Source organism: Tamandua tetradactyla, chromosome 5, assembly GCF_023851605.1.
Source record: "Tamandua tetradactyla isolate mTamTet1 chromosome 5, mTamTet1.pri, whole genome shotgun sequence".
NCBI lineage: Eukaryota > Metazoa > Chordata > Mammalia > Pilosa > Myrmecophagidae > Tamandua > Tamandua tetradactyla.
In genome coordinates this window covers 17,498,430-17,516,038 of record NC_135331.1, presented here as the reverse complement: position 1 = coordinate 17,516,038, position 17,609 = coordinate 17,498,430, and the positions used below count along the sequence as shown (strand labels likewise).

The 17,609-nt window shown below is 58.7% G+C and overlaps 1 protein-coding gene across 5 annotated transcripts in view; it reads left to right on the top strand.

Annotated features, from left to right (window-relative positions):
- TESC (tescalcin) overlaps positions 1-17,609 on the top strand; it is a 65,152-nt gene that overhangs the window by 45,459 nt on the left and 2,084 nt on the right. For 2 of the 5 annotated variants that reach the window (XM_077159941.1, XM_077159939.1), the window contains exons 3-7: positions 4,748-4,828; positions 10,612-10,751; positions 12,300-12,361; positions 12,453-12,560; positions 16,987-17,034. In XM_077159941.1, the coding sequence (XP_077016056.1) occupies positions 4,748-4,828; positions 10,612-10,751; positions 12,300-12,361; positions 12,453-12,560; positions 16,987-17,034 (439 nt within the window). Of the gene's footprint in view, positions 1-4,747; positions 4,829-10,611; positions 10,752-12,299; positions 12,367-12,452; positions 12,561-14,933; positions 15,832-16,986; positions 17,035-17,609 lie in introns of those variants that run through there. The other 3 variants (XR_013175601.1, XM_077159940.1, XM_077159942.1) reach the window with 3 other exon arrangements.

Here is a 17,609-nt window from a genome sequence, read left to right as displayed (position 1 = left end):
GCTTTGTCATGTTGGAAGTTAGCACAGGGTCACACGCAGCAGCCGGAGCCCCGACCGCCTTGGCTGCTGTGATGAAGCCGGGGGCCAGCTAAGTGCTTGCTTGTACTTAATACCCTCTGCAGACTGCATGGTTGTCCCCATTTGACAGGTGAAGAAATTGAGGCTGAGGTTGGCCCTGCAGGGCCGGGTACAGAGCTGAGCTGGCCGGGTTGAAGAGCTGGGTCGCTGAGCCCTGCACTCATCACCCCCACCCACCCCCCTGCGGCCTATCAGCTAGCTGGTCATCCAGCTACTACTCATGGTTCCTTAAAGGCCCCAGCGGTGGACGTGCCGAGGCGCCCTGCCTCCCCGCTACCCACCGGGCTGCTTCAGCCTTGGCGTTTATTTCTCAAGTGTTGTCCTTCCCCTTTGAGCTGGACGCTTGTCCTGCTTATCCTGCTCTCTCCCTGGGTCCTGGCTGGGATCTCCTCAGGGCAGATGCCCCATGCAGCCCATGCCTGTGCGTGCCCCCTTCTCCCTCGCTCTCAACCCTGTTGCTTCTAGCAGGCGGCTGCAGGACCCCCGCCAGCCGTGTGGCTGTCACTCAGTCACAGCCCCTCTCTGGGTCTTGCCGGTGTCCTCTCGTGGGGCTGTGGGGCCCGTTCAACGTGGAGCAGCTTGCAGGGCTCCTTCGGCCAGCCCGGCCCCAGGAAGGTCATTGTGAAATGAGGCTCAGATCCGCTGTGAAAGCAGGGGTCCTGGGCCCCTGCAGCCCGTGAGCGGACCCCCTTCCCCCGGGCCCCTGCAGCCCGTGAGCGGACCCCCTTACCCCGGGCCCCTGCAGCCCGTGAGCGGACCCCCTCCCCCCGGGCCCCTGCAGCCCGTGAGCGGACCCCCTCCCCCAGGGCCCCTGCAGCCCGTGAGCGAACCCCCTCCCCCCGGGCCCCAGCAGCCCGTGAGCGGACTCCCTCCCCCCGGGCCCCTGCAGCCCGTGAGGGGACCCCCCCCCCCCCAGGGTCCTGGGCACTTTCGGGCTCCCAGCCCTGCCGTTCGGGGCGAAGCCTGGCGGCTCGCATGGTGCCCACAGAGCATCCTGGGCCGGCCCCTTCCAGGCGCTGGGGCAGGTGAGGAGGGTGGGAACTGAGACCCAGCCGGTGTTTATGGGGCATTGAGCTGCTGTTGACAAGAGTCAGAGAGTGACCCCCAGGGCCAGACAGCTGGACACAACTCAGTATTGTTCTTAGAAAGAGCCTCCTTCACGTTGGCCTCAGTCTCCCCATCTTTAAAACGAAGGTGTTGGCGCCTACCTTGAGGGGGTGTCGTGAGCGTTAGGTGGGAGTGGGTGGCCCTCGGGGCACGTGGAAAGTCGTTGTTCTTCTCACAGGGTTACGGCTGGGATCCCCGCGCTGTCCTTGAATGGAGATCACGTTCCCACCGCGTGCCGGAGGCCGAGCCTGCATGTGGGTTTCTCCCGTTCGCTGTTCTCGTTAACCTCACGGGGCACGTGCTATCACCACCCCTGTTTTTGCAGCCTGGAAGCCCGGGGCTTGGGGAGGGGTAGCCGCTCGGCCTGGGTCAGCCCCTGGTGCCCTGGACTCCGCACTGTCCCCTTTGACAAGGGGAAGGGCAGAGTCTGTCCCTACCTGACGGATGGGGAAACTGAGGCTCTGAGGGTCAGCAAGTTGAGTGATGGCCTCACAGGCACCTCTGCAGGGAGGGGCCCCAGCTGTTGGCAGCGGCTGATGGGCAGGCAGGGGCGCGGAGCATGTGCCACCCAGCTCCACTCCCTGGCTGGGCCCCTGCCTTGGCTCCTTCGCTGTCAGAGGACAGGCCTCTCTCTGGTTTTCCTGCCCAGCCACGTGGGGGGAGGCTCTGTAGGTCGTTCCTGCCTCCCCACCGTAACGCTGCTGCCTGGTCGGCCCCACACTCCCTCTGGCCGTTTGTGGGGTCTCATGGTCGCAGAGGGGCTGCCAGTGCCCATTCTTACCTTCTGGGCAAGGATGGGGCCGAGTTCCTTCCTAGAAATGGTTGTTTCTCCAGTTTGGGCCTCGGTTCCCTCCTGGGCAGTTCACCAGTCAGGCTGCATCTCTGAGTGTCCTTCCTGCAGCCCTGGGAGACAGGTCCCCTGATTGCCCACTTCACGGTGACTGTTTGGCCCTGGGCACAGAGCTCAGCCAGGCGGAGCGGAGCTGTGATGAGACGTCCTGCAGGGCCAGCCAGTGAAAAGCCCGGGAGGGGTTAGGGTGTCATACGCTAACCAGCCCCGTTGTGCTGGGGTCTGCTTCATTTCCTTTCTCCTGAAATTCCCTACCGGCACCTTATGGCTCCTCTCTCAAGCGGGAGTCTGGAATTGGGGAAACATCCAGCTCTGCTCTTCCAGGGTTCGAATCCTGAGCCTTTCACGCCCGGCCTGGCTGCCGTCCCCTGAGAGTTGAGGACCGCTCTCTTCTAACTGCAGAGATCACTTTTAGCGGTTTTTGTTCTTGATGTAAATGGGATTATAGAGCGACTCTTGTTTCGAAGGGTTTAGGGAATTTTTTTTCCATCCCAGCTTTATTGAGATGGATTTCACATACTGTACAATTTGCCCATTAAAAATAGACAATTTAGTGGTTTTAGTATATTCACAGAGTGGCGCAACCATCACCACAATGAATTTTAGAATATTTTTATCACCCCCAAAAGAAATCCCGAGCCCATTACCAGCCGCTCCCCAGTCTCCCCCACCCCTGACAACCACGAACCGACTTTCTGTCTCTCGGGACTTGCCTATCTGGACGGTTCGCGTAAGTGCCATCATTCGGTATGGCGCCTTTTACCACAGGTGGCTTTTTCATCCAGCATAAAGTTTTTGAGGTTTGTCCATGTCGTAGCAGGAATCAGACCTTCATTCCTTTCGGAGGGCCGAACAATATGCTGTTGTACAGATATATCCCATTTTGTTTCTCCATTCGTCAGGTGATGGGCATTTGGCTTGTTTCCATTTTCTGGTGAGCACAGAGCAGCGGCTTTTGAGCATTTTAACTTTTTAACAGGAGACTCACAGCCTCCGATACTCTGGCGAGAAAGCCCTGCCCCGTACAACACGAGAGTGAGGCTGCCGTGGCCTCAGTCCCACCCAGGCCCACCTGGGGGCCCAAGGATCGTGTGGGTTTGTGTGGGCCCAGGCCTCGTGAGTCCTGAGGATGCATCCCTGTCCCCTAATCCCTGTGCTCGGGGCGGGGGGGGGGGGGCAGTTGCCTCCGCGCTGGGCCAGTCCCCCTGCGCGCGCCCCGCCTGGGGCTCTCCACGCCGTGGGTGTCCACTGATGCTGGGAGATGAGCAGCAGCAGCCTGGGGTGCAGAGAACCTGGAGCCGGGAACAAGGAGCAGATCCTGCTTCCCCCCGCCAGGGCCTCGACCTCCGCATCTGTGAGGGGGGCAGGATGGGAAATGGGGACGTGTGTATGGAACCCTTTGACTCAAACAGGTTTTCACAAGCACAGCGTGTATGTGGCCGTCTTCCTCGCCCATCATTGGTTTGTTCTAATTTTAAGTCCCAAATGCTGGTGACGGTCCCCCCCTTTTCCCACCCCCTGAGGTTCTCATCCTGCGTTAGCTGATGTCCCTGCCCGTCCCCAGCCCGGCATGCCCCTCTGTCCCTGGAGACCGCCAGCCTGTGGTCTGTTGACGTCTGTGGCGCAGAAGAGAAGGGCGAGCAGGGAGCCGATTCTGAGGACAGAGGACGGGGGCGCGGGGCAGGGCAGGGGAGAGGGGCAGGCAGGGAAGGCCTCCAGGCCAGCCAGACACCCAGCTCCCGTGGGAGGTTGAAAGTCACCTTTTCCTTCTCCATTGAGTAAAAGAAAGATAAAAGCTTTATTGCATTTAATTTACACACCATACAATTCATCCATTTAAACTGTACAGTTCGGCATTTTTTTTTTTTAGCACATTCAAGAGTTGTGCTACCGTCACTGTTAACTAATTCAGAGCATTTTCATTATTCCATTAGCAGTTTTTTCCCCCTTTCCCTCTCACCAGCGTCTTGCAACCTGTGGATTTGCTCATTCTGGGTATTTCATGTAAAAAAAAAACATATGATATGTCGTCCTTCGTAGGTGGCCTCTTTCTCTCAGCAGGATGTTTTCGAAGTTCCATCCATGTTGTAGCAAGCGTCAGAAAGTTACTCCTTTTTATGGCTGAATAATATCCCGTTGTATGGACAGACCACATTTTGTCCATTTGTTCACAGATACTTGGGTTGTTTCCACCATTTGGCTATCATGAATGTTGCTATGAACATTTGTGTACCAGTTCTTATGGAACATGTTTTCATTTGCTTGAGCGAGGATTGGAATTGCTGAGTCATATGGGACTCAGCAATTAACCTTTTTGAGGAACTGCCAGGCTCTTCTCTCAAGCACCAAGCCAGCTCTAAGTCCAGCGCAGCCAAAGTAGGATTTTCCTTGCCGTGGACCTTAGGTGGCCTCTCCTCCCTCTGGTAGAAGGTGCAAATTCTGCCTCTTCTAGGGATTCTTGTACGGACAGGTGTCTAGTATGTTTATTTGATTTCCAAAATTATCTTTGAGCCTCCTATCCCCCCAGCCCCCAGTCTAATTAGAAGAGTGGAGAGGTAAATACAGTATATTCCAGTCCTTTCTTTTAACTCAATACTGTTCTTGTAGGGTCTGCTCGGGATAAAAACACAGCTTGATAAGTGATGAGAATGTCATCCGATGTGTGCTTTCTCTTCTTGGTCTCTTCCTGATGTCTGTCTCCTTGGAAACCAGCAAGGAGAACTTCAACAACGTCCCTGACCTGGAGCTCAACCCGATCCGCTCCAAGATCGTCCGTGCCTTCTTTGACAACAGGTGGGTGCTTCTCCTCAAGACTGCCCTGATGGCGGCCTTCTTTGTCCTTGGGGAGAACGATTTATGTTGTAATGTGTCACAGTGCTTGTGTCCCTAGAAAGTCCCTCTCAGTTGGGAAAGTGTGAGGGGGGTTCCCAAGTCAAGTAGAGATGAAGAGTGAAGGTTTGGGGTCCAGCAGTCCTGGATTTGTAGCTGAGTGACTTCGGACATCTTACTCAATCTTTTTAGACCTCTGTATTTGTCAGCTATCGCTACATAACAAATTAGCCCTACATTAGCAGCTTAAACCAGTGAATGGCTGTTATCTCACAGTCTCTCTGGGGCAGGAATCCAGGTGTACATCAGGGGGCCCCCTGGGCCAGGGTCTCTCTGGAGGCTTGCGGTCATCTCAAGGCTTGATGTGGGGTGGAATGGGGTGAGGGGCCTTCTAAGGTCCTGCATGTGGCTGTTGGCAGCCCTCAGTTCCTTACCAGCTGTTGGCTGGAGCCGTCACCTGGACCTCTCTGAAGAGCAGCCCACAGCACGGCAGCTGGCTTCCCCCAGCGGAGAGGGGGACGGGGAGACTCGCTCCCCAAGATGGAAGCCACCACCTTTTTTGTAACCTCATCACAGAAATGATGTCTCCTCACTTTTGCCATGGTCTTTTCCTGAGGTTCAGTCCTCATGTGGGGAGGGGCTCCCAGGGGCTAGGTGCCAGGAGGCAGGAGTCCCTGGGAACTTGGAGGCTGCTTGCGTGGCTTCAGCTTCCTCATCTAAAAAGGGAGACAGTGAGAGCCTTTGCCTCATCGGGTTGCTCAAGGAGGCGCTGACGCGATGTGAGTTAAGGAGTTATGGAGAAACTGAGGCACACAGAGGTCCCAGAGCCAAAGTTCAGGCCAGAGTTCACATCCCTGAATGCCCAGTGCTAAGCTGCTGAGGGGGAACACATGGCATCTGAGGACCCATAAAAGGGGTGTGTGTGGGGAAACGCCCCAGGCTGCTGAGGCCTGTGGGCTGGCCAGTCTGTTTGCCTTACATGCTTCCCCGGGCTCAGTGCCCCTGTGTCTGCAGAGATCTAGAGAAACAGGGACAACAGGCAGAAAGAGGAAGGAAGGGAGCTAGCATGCTGTGGGATAATGCAGGAGGGGGCTTCCCTGACGGGTCTCCAGTCACGTGAGCTGATCTGGTCGGCTCCGGTCCTGCCAGAGCCACAGCACCCTGTGCGAGCTTCTCCCCCAGCCCGAGCCTCACCTGGGGCCATGACTCCTGCTCATGGGGGTCTCAGGCGGCTCCAGAAGATGTCTAGGCTTGAGGAGAGAGGGTTCAAAGGTTCATCATGTGACAGAGGGAGGAGGGGGTGCTCCAGGTGAACTGAGCTGCCTGTGCAAAGGCCCTGTGGCACAGGGAGTGGAGAGTAAGAGTGGCTGAGGTGTGCCCTGCCTGGAGCAGAGAGCGGGACGGCTGGGGGTGGGGGCAGGGACCACTTCGTACTGTGCCTCTTAGACCAGCAAGGGAGCCTTGGCTTTGTAACCTAGAGGCAGTGGGTGTCGCGGGGTCAGCAGCACTGATGGGTTTTTAGGCAATAGGGCGTGGATTGTGTACCCAGCCTTGCACTTTGCAAAGGTCACACTGGCTGCCAGCTAGAGAGGGTTATAGGGGTGAAGGTGGGGGAGTGGCGGCCAGGGAGGGATGATGTAAGGGCCCGCAGGGCATGGGCCAGGCTGGTGAGAGGGACCCTGGATGGCTTGGAGAGAGGAGGAGGAGCTGGGCTGGGGCTGGGGGTGGAGTTGAGAGACCTGTTACCACGGGAATCTTTACAGCAAATTATCATGTTTTGCCAAAGAGGGAAGGTCGGCAGAGTTTAACTGATTTATTAGAAGTCACGTGGTGTGTCAGTGGCAGAGATGGGAGTGGAATGCAGTCCCCCCCCCACCGCCCTCCTCCCCACTCAGCCCTCCCCCCCCACCGCCCTCCTCCCCACTCAGCCCTCCCCCCCCGCCCCGCCCTCCAGCCTTTTTAATCTTGCTTCTGCCTTGAAGCCTCTTGGAGGGAGGACATGGGCAAGAGCAGAGTGAGGGTCTAACTGAGGAACAGGTCACGCCTCTTGGGTGGGAGTCGGGGGCACCAGGGCGGGACACACGTGCCCTGACATGGCGTTGACACAGGCTGAGGGTGAGATGGGAAAGAGTGAGCAGAGGCCCAGGGCTGAGTGTGAGGGTGGATGTGCATACGCGTGAGGGGCAGGCGGGCATGTACGTGTGTGTGGCCTGTGTGTGGCTTTTTCACAGTGGATTGGGTGCAGATCTTTGGGGGATGAGGTCGGCACGGGCTGCAGGAGGCCAGGGGTGTCCCAGCAGAGTCAGAGGGTGGCGGTGATGGTGGCAGTGACGGCGGCTGCCACGTCCCCAGGACAGAGTGAAAGCAGACTGGCCGGAGCCCTTGATGGACATGGTTCTGCCAGTCCGTAAGCTGGGAAGGGGCTGCAGGGGCCTGGGCTGGGAGAGGCCCCACCTCCTGGTGGGGGTGGGCCACCCCCGTGGGGACGGCCGTTTGGGGTGCAGAGCCCTACATGTAGGACCTGTGCTCTGCAGCGTGCTGGGTTCCTGAAGTAGACCTGAGCGCGGGGCTCCTGGCTGTCACGTCCCTGCCTGCCGTGGGATCCTGGGTGCATCCCGGAGCTGCATTGGGAGCGCTTGGTGACAGTCACATGTCTGCTGGGCTGCCCCACTCAGGGACTCCCTCTGCCGAGGATTGGGTGTGAGCAGAGGGGCTGGGGCTGGGGGAGGCCGAGGCGTCGGGGCGCTGCCTGCTCGGCTCTCCGCGCAGCCTCTGCAGCAGTCCTCAGGCCCGGCCTTGCTCAGGTTGGCCACCCCGAATGGAAAATAATGTTTTCAGAAAGTCCTATTTCGGACTGAGACTGAGCACGTGTTTTTCTCCTGGGGAGCGTGATGCAGTCTCCCACAGGGTTTGGGTGTGGGGAGGGTGGAGGTGGCCGCAGCGTCGTCGTGCTAAGGCCCCTGCGGGCCGGGGGTGCCGGGGGAGGGGGCCCGGCAGATCCAAGGCGGGGGGTTGGGGTTTACCCAGGGGATGGGCACCTCAGAAGGGCGTTTAGTTGGGGGGGGGGTGGCTCAGAGCTGCGATTTGCAAAGCTCCTTCTGGCTGCACGCGGAGGTACTGCAGGCTCCGCTGGGTGGAGAGGAGGAAGGATCCCGGGAGTAGGGTTGCTGACCGACTGGATGTGGGGCTGGGGGTGTGGGGAAGAGTTGAGGGGACTCCAGGGTCTGGAGCTGAGGGGCGACCCTTGGTGTGCTTGCCCAAGGTTGGGGGGGGCACCTTCCCTGCAGGTCCACGGACCTCGGCCTTGGGCTCAGCAACTGCACAAGCACCCAGAGGCCACCCCGGGAACAGCGGCTGGCAGAGGGGTCCCTGGCCTGCACCCAGGACAGCTTGGAGGCAGAAAGCCTGTGGATCACCCCTGTCCATTCTGGGAAGGAGGTGTAAAGGAAGAGTTCAGAGCAGGGGGCTAGGAACAGCCTTTCCTTCTAAAGCAATGCCTGCCTCAGCCTTTGTTCCTGGATCCCTTTGGTGTGCTGGTCGCGCTGTCTCCAGGTGCTTGGCCTTGCTGTGCCTCGATCACCCTCAGCCTCTGTCTTTTTATTGCTATGGAGACCGTGGTGCAGGCCAGGCCAGCACCCTCCCGAGGAGGCTCTGGGCTGTCCCACATGCCAGGTGCCAATTGCAGCCCCTCTCATGCAGCTCGGACCACTCAGGAAGGGCCTGATAAGCCAGCTGCAGCACAGAGGACTCCAGGGATTACTTCTGTGCCTGTGAATTTGGTCTTTGTCCTTGTCAGTGAGAACCTTGGCATTATTCAAGTCTGTGGGGAGGAGCAGTGGGCAGCTTTGGGGGAGAGAAGATGTAAGGGGGAACCGAAGCACATGCTGAGATAGACGGCTGCCCGAGCCTCACGGGAGACCCCCTCGTTTCCTCACTCGGGTTTGCACTGGTCTCATGCACCTTCCCTGTTCCAGACTTGGGATCCACTTCTTTCTGGAAAATCTCCTGGAATAGAAAACTGGGAATAGCAAGATCTGCAAACTATGAGGTGTGGTGGATGCTCAGGGTCGCTGTTACTTGTGGGTGTAGATGGGGTGTAGACCCCCTACACCCCAAGAAGGGAATCAGAGACACATTCCTGTGACCCGAGTTCAGTTATGGCTGGTTGGAGCCAGGTGAGTTGTACGAGCACTCGCTGCGAGACGTTTGTCGTCTTGGGCCAGCTGGAGCTGCTCCCCCCACCCCCATGGAATGGGGAGAACCCTCAGCCCATTGCTTCTGTGATGACCAGCACCCACGCGTCAGCACCTCTCAGCTCTGATGTCGGTCAGTGGCTCAGGAAGGCTGTGTCGCCTCCAAACCAAATCTCGGTAACATTTCTCCTCTGCCAGGACACGTGACGGATGGCTCATGCCAGCTTGTTTTCTGAGCCCACTGGAATGCCAGGAACTGTGCTGGGCATGGGGTGGACCAGCCTGCTCATGGCTCCCTGAGCCCAGCTGCAACATGAGCCCTGTCTTGCCCCCCGTGGGAAAGCCCATCCATAGGGACAACCTTGAACCTGCCGAAACTTATTTATAAAGTTTGAATCATTGGCAAACATTGGCACTGTAGTGGTAAAAAGAGTATGTAGAGTTGATTGTACCTTGACTACTACTAAAATTCTGAATCCCTGATGAGAGCAGGGTTGGCAAAACTCATCTGACCAGAGAGTAAATATATCAGGCTTTGCAGGCTGTTCACTCTCTGTTGCACTTACTCCCACTCTGCTGCTGTAGCACGAAAGGAGCTAAAGACGATAGGTGAATAAATGGATGTGGCTGTGTGTAGTAGTTAATCTCATGTCACCTTAGCTAGGTTATGGCATCCAGTTGCCTGGTTAAGTAAGCACTGGCCTGATTGTTACAAAATCCATCAATTTTTTAGATGGATTTGCATCTGTAGCCAGTTGATTGCATCTACAGTTGATTGCATCTACACTCAACAAAGGAGATTGGCCTTAGCACGGATGGAAGTCCAGACATTTGGAGGTCTTAAAAGCCAGAACTGAGGATTCAGAAGTCAGAAAAATCTCTGCCTATGCTTCCGCCAACCAGCTTATCCTAGGAAATTCAACTTAACACCTTTATCAGAGGTTAAGTTGATTGGCTCAGTTACATGAGCCAGTTCGTATAATAAATCTCTAATATCTGTACACACACACACGCGCTATTTCTCTGGAGAACTCGGACTAATACACTGTGTTCTATTAAAGCTGTTTATGGACGCTGAAATTTTAATTTCATGTAATTCTCCCTTGTCGTGAAATACTGTCTTTAAATTTTTTTCCAGTCCTTTGAAAAGATAAAAAAAATCCTTCTTAGCTTGTGGCTATGCAAAAACAGGCTGAAAGCTGGCTATGGCCCACGAGCTGTGGTTTGCCCACCTCTGATGCATAGGAAGGGCTTAGGAGTGTACCTTGGGGGAGGTGTTGGACTGCTTATTGCCTCAGTTTCCCCATTTGTGCGCGCCCCTTCATCTACCCCAAAGACAGTGCTTGGTGGAGCAGGGGCTGGGCCCCCCGCTGCCCCCAACGGACACCCTTGGGAGACGGGAGTCCATCCAGGCCCCCAGCGGGCACCACCATCCTGGCTGAGGCCTGTGCGTGGAAGAGCCGTGTTCTCGTGGGCTTGGGGCTGGTGGAAGGTCGGCGCCCAGCTCTTTATCTTCATCGCCAACCTCTTCCTCATCCCCCCCCGCCCCCACAGGAACCTGCGCAAGGGGCCCAGCGGCCTGGCGGATGAGATCAACTTTGAGGACTTCCTGACCATCATGTCCTACTTCCAGCCCATCGACATCGCCATGGACCCGGAGCAGGTGGAGCTCTGCCGGAAGGAGAAGCTGAGATGTGCGTGCTGCCGCCACCCCCCAAGCACCCCTGTGACAGGAAGGGAGACATAGGCTGTGGGGAAGCGTGGGGGGCGGGTCACACCCAGGAGGGGCCGCGCTGACGTTTCTCTCTCCTCCCGAGTGGCACCGTGGGGTCCTGTCACCGCAGCCTGTGGTTTTCTGGGCCCTGGGGAGTGGGAGGCGGTGTGGGGGCTGGGCTGGGAGCACAGCCTTGGTTCTGCAGGTCCCCTTCAAATCCCATCCTGCCCCTACCCCGCGCCCTGGGTGGCTGTGCAACCTTGGAGCTCCTGGGTGCAGGGCCCTAGCTGACCTGGTACGTGGTGGCCACGTCGCCTCCCCCTTCCTCCCGAGCCACCACGGGTGGCTGGGCCTGGGTTTCGGCATGCCCTGGAGAGGCCTCTGCTGGCCCCCGCTCGGCTGCGGTCCCGAGTGGTGGCCCAAGCCCCATCTCCCTTTCCCCCACGACTGCCTATGTCCCCTCCCTAGCCTACCCTGGGGCGGGCTCGTCAGGGATGTGGACAAGGGGATTGGCTATATTTAGCTCTGGAATGTGTCCCTCGGGACTGGTGGGAATAGTCCGGCCCTCCTAGAGTCTCCTAAGAGCCTCTAGCCTGGACAGGCCCCTGGCCTCCAGCCCAGCTTCTCCCCAGGGACCAGGGCAGGGGGCATCGGGGGCCATAGAATCAGACAGATCCGGGTGCAAGCCCACCTTCTCCTCCTTTTGTGGGTGGCTGCGGGCAAATATCCTGACCTCTCGGATCCCCAGCAGCCCCTGTCTGTGACGTGGCCTCAGGACAGCCCTGGCTTCCTGGCTCTCAGAGGCTGAGATGAAAAGAGGCGTGTGATGAGCTTTGAGAGGCCCAGGGTTGCTGGCCAGGCCTCAACAGAGGCTGGTGCAGGTGACATGGGAGAGCCGTGGGGGCAGGGGAGGTGACCTCCCTCCAGCTCCTGCCTTCCACGGGGCTCCAGGCTGGGGGATGCAGCATGGCTGTCGGTACAGGGACAAAAGAGGTGAAATGACCAGAGGCTGTGCCAAGGCCTGGAGCCTCCCACTGGTGCCTGCTGGGGCCATCCGGGAAGAGGGGCTGCCGCATGTGGGTGGCAGGGTCCGCGTGCAGACCACTGGGCCACGACGCTGGATGGCCTTTTGGGTCTGACAGGATGACAGTTTTAAAATAACACCAGTCTGACCCCGTCCCATGGCCACCATCCCGCATTCTGCACGCAGGGTGTCCTGTCAGCTGGCGGAGCCCTTGCAGTTACAGTGTACCGTGAGGTAGAGGCCGTGGCCGTTCCTGGTCGTGGTGGAGAGCGAGGCTCAGAGAAGTTAGGTGCGCGCCCGAGGTCACCCGCTGGGCGTGGTCAGTCTCGCCCCACAGCCTGCACACTTGGCCCCTGCGGCTGTGGCCTTTGCTGTCTGCCACTGGCACGTTGTGCTCAGTCATAGGTTTCAGAGGGATGGAAGTTGAGAGCAGGGCTGGGGGGAGCAGGGGGTCCCAGCACTGCCTGGCCTGACTGAGCCCCCCTCCCTCCCTGCCGCCCCCAGTTCTGTTCCACATGTACGACTCGGACAGCGACGGCAGGATCACCCTGGAAGAGTATCGAAATGTAAAGTATGCTCCCTCCGGCCGCCCTGGGCTCCCGCGCCTCTGGCCCCGTGGCCTCGGCAGAGCCCTGCTCACGTTTGCGTTTCCTGCAGGTGGTGGAGGAGCTGCTCTCGGGAAACCCCCACATCGAGAAGGAGTCGGCCCGCTCCATCGCCGACGGAGCCATGATGGAGGCGGCCAGTGTCTGCGTGGGGCACATGGTGAGCGCTGCCCGGGGCAGGGGGCTCGCCCAGCCCCTCGCTGCACCCTCCTCCTCGGCCCCCCGTCACCAGCAGCACCCCGAGCCCAAGAGGCTCGAAGCTATGGAGCGGGGAAGGCCTTTCCCACCCGTGCCCTGCCCCGAGCGCTTTGTCCAGGTGCTGGCGTCGCATGGCCTTTATTGCATCTTTCCTGCATGGTGTGGAATGCCTTACTTTGAAATGGCCCGTCTCCTACTGCTTCTCCCATAAGGCAGGGCCCATTTCCAGGGGCGGAGACTGCAGCTTGGGGATGAGGGCGGCCGTCCAAGAGGTGGGGCTGGGACGCAGCCCAGCAGGGGTCTGCTGGCCTCGGGGGCCCAGTCTCCTGCAGGCGGCTGTGCTGGAACCTTCCCCTTTGGCAGGCCGGTGCTTGGGAGTACCACACCCCCAGCCACACCCATACCCCCACCCCTACCCCCTGGCCTTCCAGGGCTTGCTCAAGTGCCCAGTCCCTCCTTCCTCCAGGCTCTGCCCTGGGACCTGAGCACAAGATAAATGGTTTAACTCCGAGAACCCATTCACCTCTAGCCTTCAGCCCTCCCTGCTGACTCTCACAGTGCCTCAACCTCAGATCTAGTGTGTGTTTCCGGAAGGCGCATGGGGACAGTGACCGTGAGTGTCCTGCTTGTGGCTGCACCCTGGGGCCCGGTGTGGAGCACTGCCCAGGAACTGCTCATACTTTTCCAGGCCGCCAGGAGACCATGGGTTCTGACTCTGGGAGAGCCAGGCAAGGCAAGGAGGCTGGGTCAGGGCTGGCTCTGGGACCTACAGGCCCAATGTACAGCTTCCCCAGCCCCTTAGAACACTCAGGGAAGTGCCAAGCACAGGCTTCGACAGTGGAGGGTCCCGTGGCCAGAGGGCCAGGCTGGCTTTAATATACGCATTACCTATGGACCCACTTGGGTGGGGCTTTCTGCTCTAGAGCAGGGTCAGCAGGGAGCTCTTTTGGTCCAGGAAGAGCTGTGACTGCCCCTTGGTCACTGCCTCAAGGGCGGCTGCTAAGTCCTGGGCTGGGGTTGGGCCCAGGAACTGGGAGTGAGGGGCAGCATGCAGATGAGCAGAAAAGAGGGGTTCAACCTCTGGGCATGCAGGCTGAAGGGTGAAAAGTCACCCAGCAGGCCCCAAGAGGGCAGGGCTGGCCAAGAAGGACTGGAGAGGCATCAGTAGGGCTGTCTCTACTGCCCAAGCAGAGGGCCTGGTGGGGGGAGATGGAAGGCAGGGGCCACAGAGCTTGTGCAGTAGGCCAGACTCCTGCAGAGGCCTGTGAGGTCACGTTAGTGTAAAAGTGATCAGGTCACTCCCCAGGCCGGGGTCACGCCCCAGACCGGGGTCACGTTAGTGTAGAAGTGACCGGGTCACTCCCCAGGCCGGGGTTACGTTAGCGTAGAAGTGACCGGGTCACTCCCCAGGCCGGGGTCACGCCCCAGGCTGGGGTCACGTTAGCGTAGAAGTAACCGGGTCACACCCCAGGCCGGGGTCACGTTAGCGTAGAAGTGACCGGGTCACTCCCCAGGCCGGGGTCACGTTAGTGTAGAAGTGACTGGTCATGCCCCAGGCTGGGGTCATAGAGCTAATGGGTGAGCTGGTCCAGTTAGGGCAGGGGCTTGTCCTTGGTGCACCTGCTACCTGGGGCCAGATGCCTCTTTGTGCCACAGGGGCTGTGGAGCCCCCCTAGGCCAACGGGAAGTTTAGAGGGAGCCCAGTGGGCTGCTCAAGACTACCTCGCTGCTGACAGGGATTGCAAGTTTGAGGGGTTCTGCCAACACCCTCGGGCTCGATTCCTTACAGGGAAGGGCTGCAGGGCCAGTCTGCCAAGGAAAGGAGTGCGTAGGGCTGAGTGCAGGCATGCAGGCAGGAGCGCAGCTGCCCCTGTAGTCTCCCTGGGGAGTCGCGGCGGCGGACCCTCCGCAGTGGAGGCCAGTGAGCATGGCGTATCGCCGAGCAGGGCGCCCACCCCAGCCTGGGTGCTGAGCGCATTGAGGGGGGGCCGTGGCGCAGGCATGACTGGCGACGAGCTCTCGGTTCATCACAGTCTCAGGGTCCACTGGGGCCTCGTGACCCAGAGTCATGCGGTGAGAGTGTACAGTGGACAAAGACGTACCCCTAGGGCAGAACACGGCAGAGGCCTGGCGGTTACCTTCTGCGGGCCCCAGGGGAAGGCGGGACTGCGCTGTGGGTCTGGTAGTGGCTCTCACCCAGCCGCCCTTCACGCGCTGGATGCCTCTAGCACCCCCTTAGTTGTGACAACCAGAAATGTCTCCAGACACCATCCACTGTCCCTTGGGGAGCAGTAGTGACCCCACATCCGCAACCATTGTCACCCCCTTTCCGCAGGCGGATCTTCCCAGGTGCTGTGGTGGGCCTGTCCGGCCCGTGGCAGTTATTCCCTGGGGTGGGCCGGAGCTGCCTTGTGCCCCACTGCCGTTGACTGCGTGACCTGCCCCAGGCACTGTGCAAAGCGTTTCACGGCCATCGGTAGGGAGGGTTTTAGCCTCATTTTCCTACTGGGGAAACTGAGGCTTGGCGAGCATGCACACTTCACTTGAGCTCAGGGGCCATCTGCCCGGGCTGGTGGCCTTTAACGTGCCCAGTGGACTTTACCACTTGGCAGCCGATCCTCCCTCCCAGGCCCCCAGTGCTTGCTCTGGGTGGGCGCCGTGAGACCCACTGGGCTTTGTTCACTGCAGGGTCCCGCCGTCCCATGACCTTCTCACCGCTTCACTCCTTTGCAGCTAGCTGTGTCTCCAACAAATGCCTTCATGGCTTTGCATTCACTGCAGCCTGCACGGAGGGGTATTTTCACACTGGGATCTATTTGTACCCCAGATGGTTGCAGGGGGACCCCAGGGGCCTCCTGGCAGCTGCCAGGGTGGTAACACAGGCCCAAGCCTGTCCCCGGGGACAGGACGCTGCGGTCGTTTTCTTGCCTGTGTTTTATCTGTCTGGTTCTCAGGCCCGGGGCAGGCTTCTGACTTTGGTGAAACCACCCCACTCAGCAAATTAAGTGCCACTGAGAAGGGCTTGGGACCTGCGTGGTGGGGGTGGGACGCAGGGATCTCCCACTGGCTTGTTGAGCCAAATCCCCATTCAATTTAATTACACACTTCTTTAAATTGTTCCCCGACCCACTCCAGTTTCCTTTGGCGACAGTTCGCTTAATTTGCTGTAGTAAAATTGTTGGCAGCTGGCAGCTGCTGATCTACATAAAATCCACACACATCCTCAGAAGCCGAGGTGTCATGGGAGCTGCCGCCTGGCCTCCTGGGCGTGTGTCCCACCCCGGGTGCGTAACCCTGGCCCGCCCGCCCACCACGGACTGCTGTCGGGACAGGCCGCAGGGTCCTCACGCTGGGTCGTCTGTGAGCTCTGAAAACATCCTCTGTAAACGTCCCCCTGGCAGGTCCAGGCTCCAGGGACGCTCAGCGTTTCTGACTATGCCCCGTCCGCTCCTGCTTTAATGGGCTCCAGAAGCTGGTGCTTGAGTCACCACCAGCGCCGGGGGTTCTCGGCTGCCCTCCCTGGACGCGGCACTCTGTGGCTGCTGCCTCATGGCTTGGCGGTGGGGTCAGGCCGGGTGAGAGGTCTTGGCTGGGATCACAGCCCGGGGGGCTTACCCTGCCCCAACCCCCCCACCCTGTGCACCTCTTTCTTCCCCCTGCACCCAGCCTCTGAGCCTGCGAGCCATGTCCCTCATGAGCTCCCCTCCACCCCCGGGAACCTGGGCTGCCAGGACGGGCTGCATGGCCGCAGGAGGAGGGGCCCCCAGGGCAGGGGTGGCCCAGTACATCTGAGAACTGGCTGCTTTAATTTTTTAAAAAATCATAAAACCAGACACAAAACTTCATTGGTTTGTTTTCTGTATTTGAAGAAAGAATAAAGCAGGAACCCAAAAGGGCACCGATTCCCAACCACCAGACCCAGCTGGCCATGCCACGACCCCGTCTGTAAAACGGGAGTGACAACGGGTTCCAACTCGTGCTGCCATGAGGGGACCCTGGGAAACAGCATTATTTTCTCAGATGCATGTCATGAAACATTTCAGAGGGGTACAGATACGTGAGCCTCTCTCTGCTGTCCTGTCCCACCAACCTCATCCTCCTCCCTAAAGGTGACCTGCTGTTGACAAGCTTTTCCCCTCCCTATACAACATATAATCACATGCCTTTTATTTTTACCTCAAGTGGAACTGCACTCATGTGGCTTTTCTGCTGCGCACACATGCTCTGGAGATGGCGGTGGTCTGGTGAGCAGTAGAGAAGATGTTTACACGCACACAAGGATATGTAGACACTTGCAGCTCCTTGGAGAGTAGAAGATGTCCCTGGATCAGCTGGGCTGAGGACCCCTGGCTTGGGACCCTCACTCTGTCCTTTGCTCTCTCCCCCAGGGGCCTGATCAGGTGTACGAGGGGATCACCTTTGATGACTTCCTCAAGGTGGGTATCTACAGCTGGAGGGTATGGAGAAGGGCACGAGAGCCTCATGGGGCCTGCGGGTGAGGAGGTGGCCAGGGGCAGGTCCCTGAGTGGTGGCATCTCAGCAAAGGGGCTCCGTCCTGGGCGGGGCCTGCAGGACTGTCTAAACCAGCCTTATCTGTTTTTACTGAAAAGCTGCTATCTACCTGTGGTCAGAATCACATAAGCAGCACAAAAGGATATAGAATGAAAGGAAGATTTCTTCCCTGCCTGGAACCTGGGCCACCTTCTCAGAAGCAGTCCCTCGGTGGTTGATACAGCCTTTTGGGAATCCTCCATGCCTAGGGGAACACAAATGCTTTTCAGAAACACAGATTGGAGCGTCCCAGGCACAGTCTTGTCCATTGCTGTTCTCTCTCCCTGCGTTTTGTAGAACTTTTAATGTTGTCAGTGGTAGAGGTCGTTTTCTAAAGTGGCCGCATGCTCGTCCCTCTTCTGTGAGCCGTATTCTAGTGAAAGTTGGGGCTGTTGTGCGGCTTCTGTCAGAGACCTGGTGCCAGTTGGGGCTCACACCTGCTCCTTGGCGCTTTGGTAAC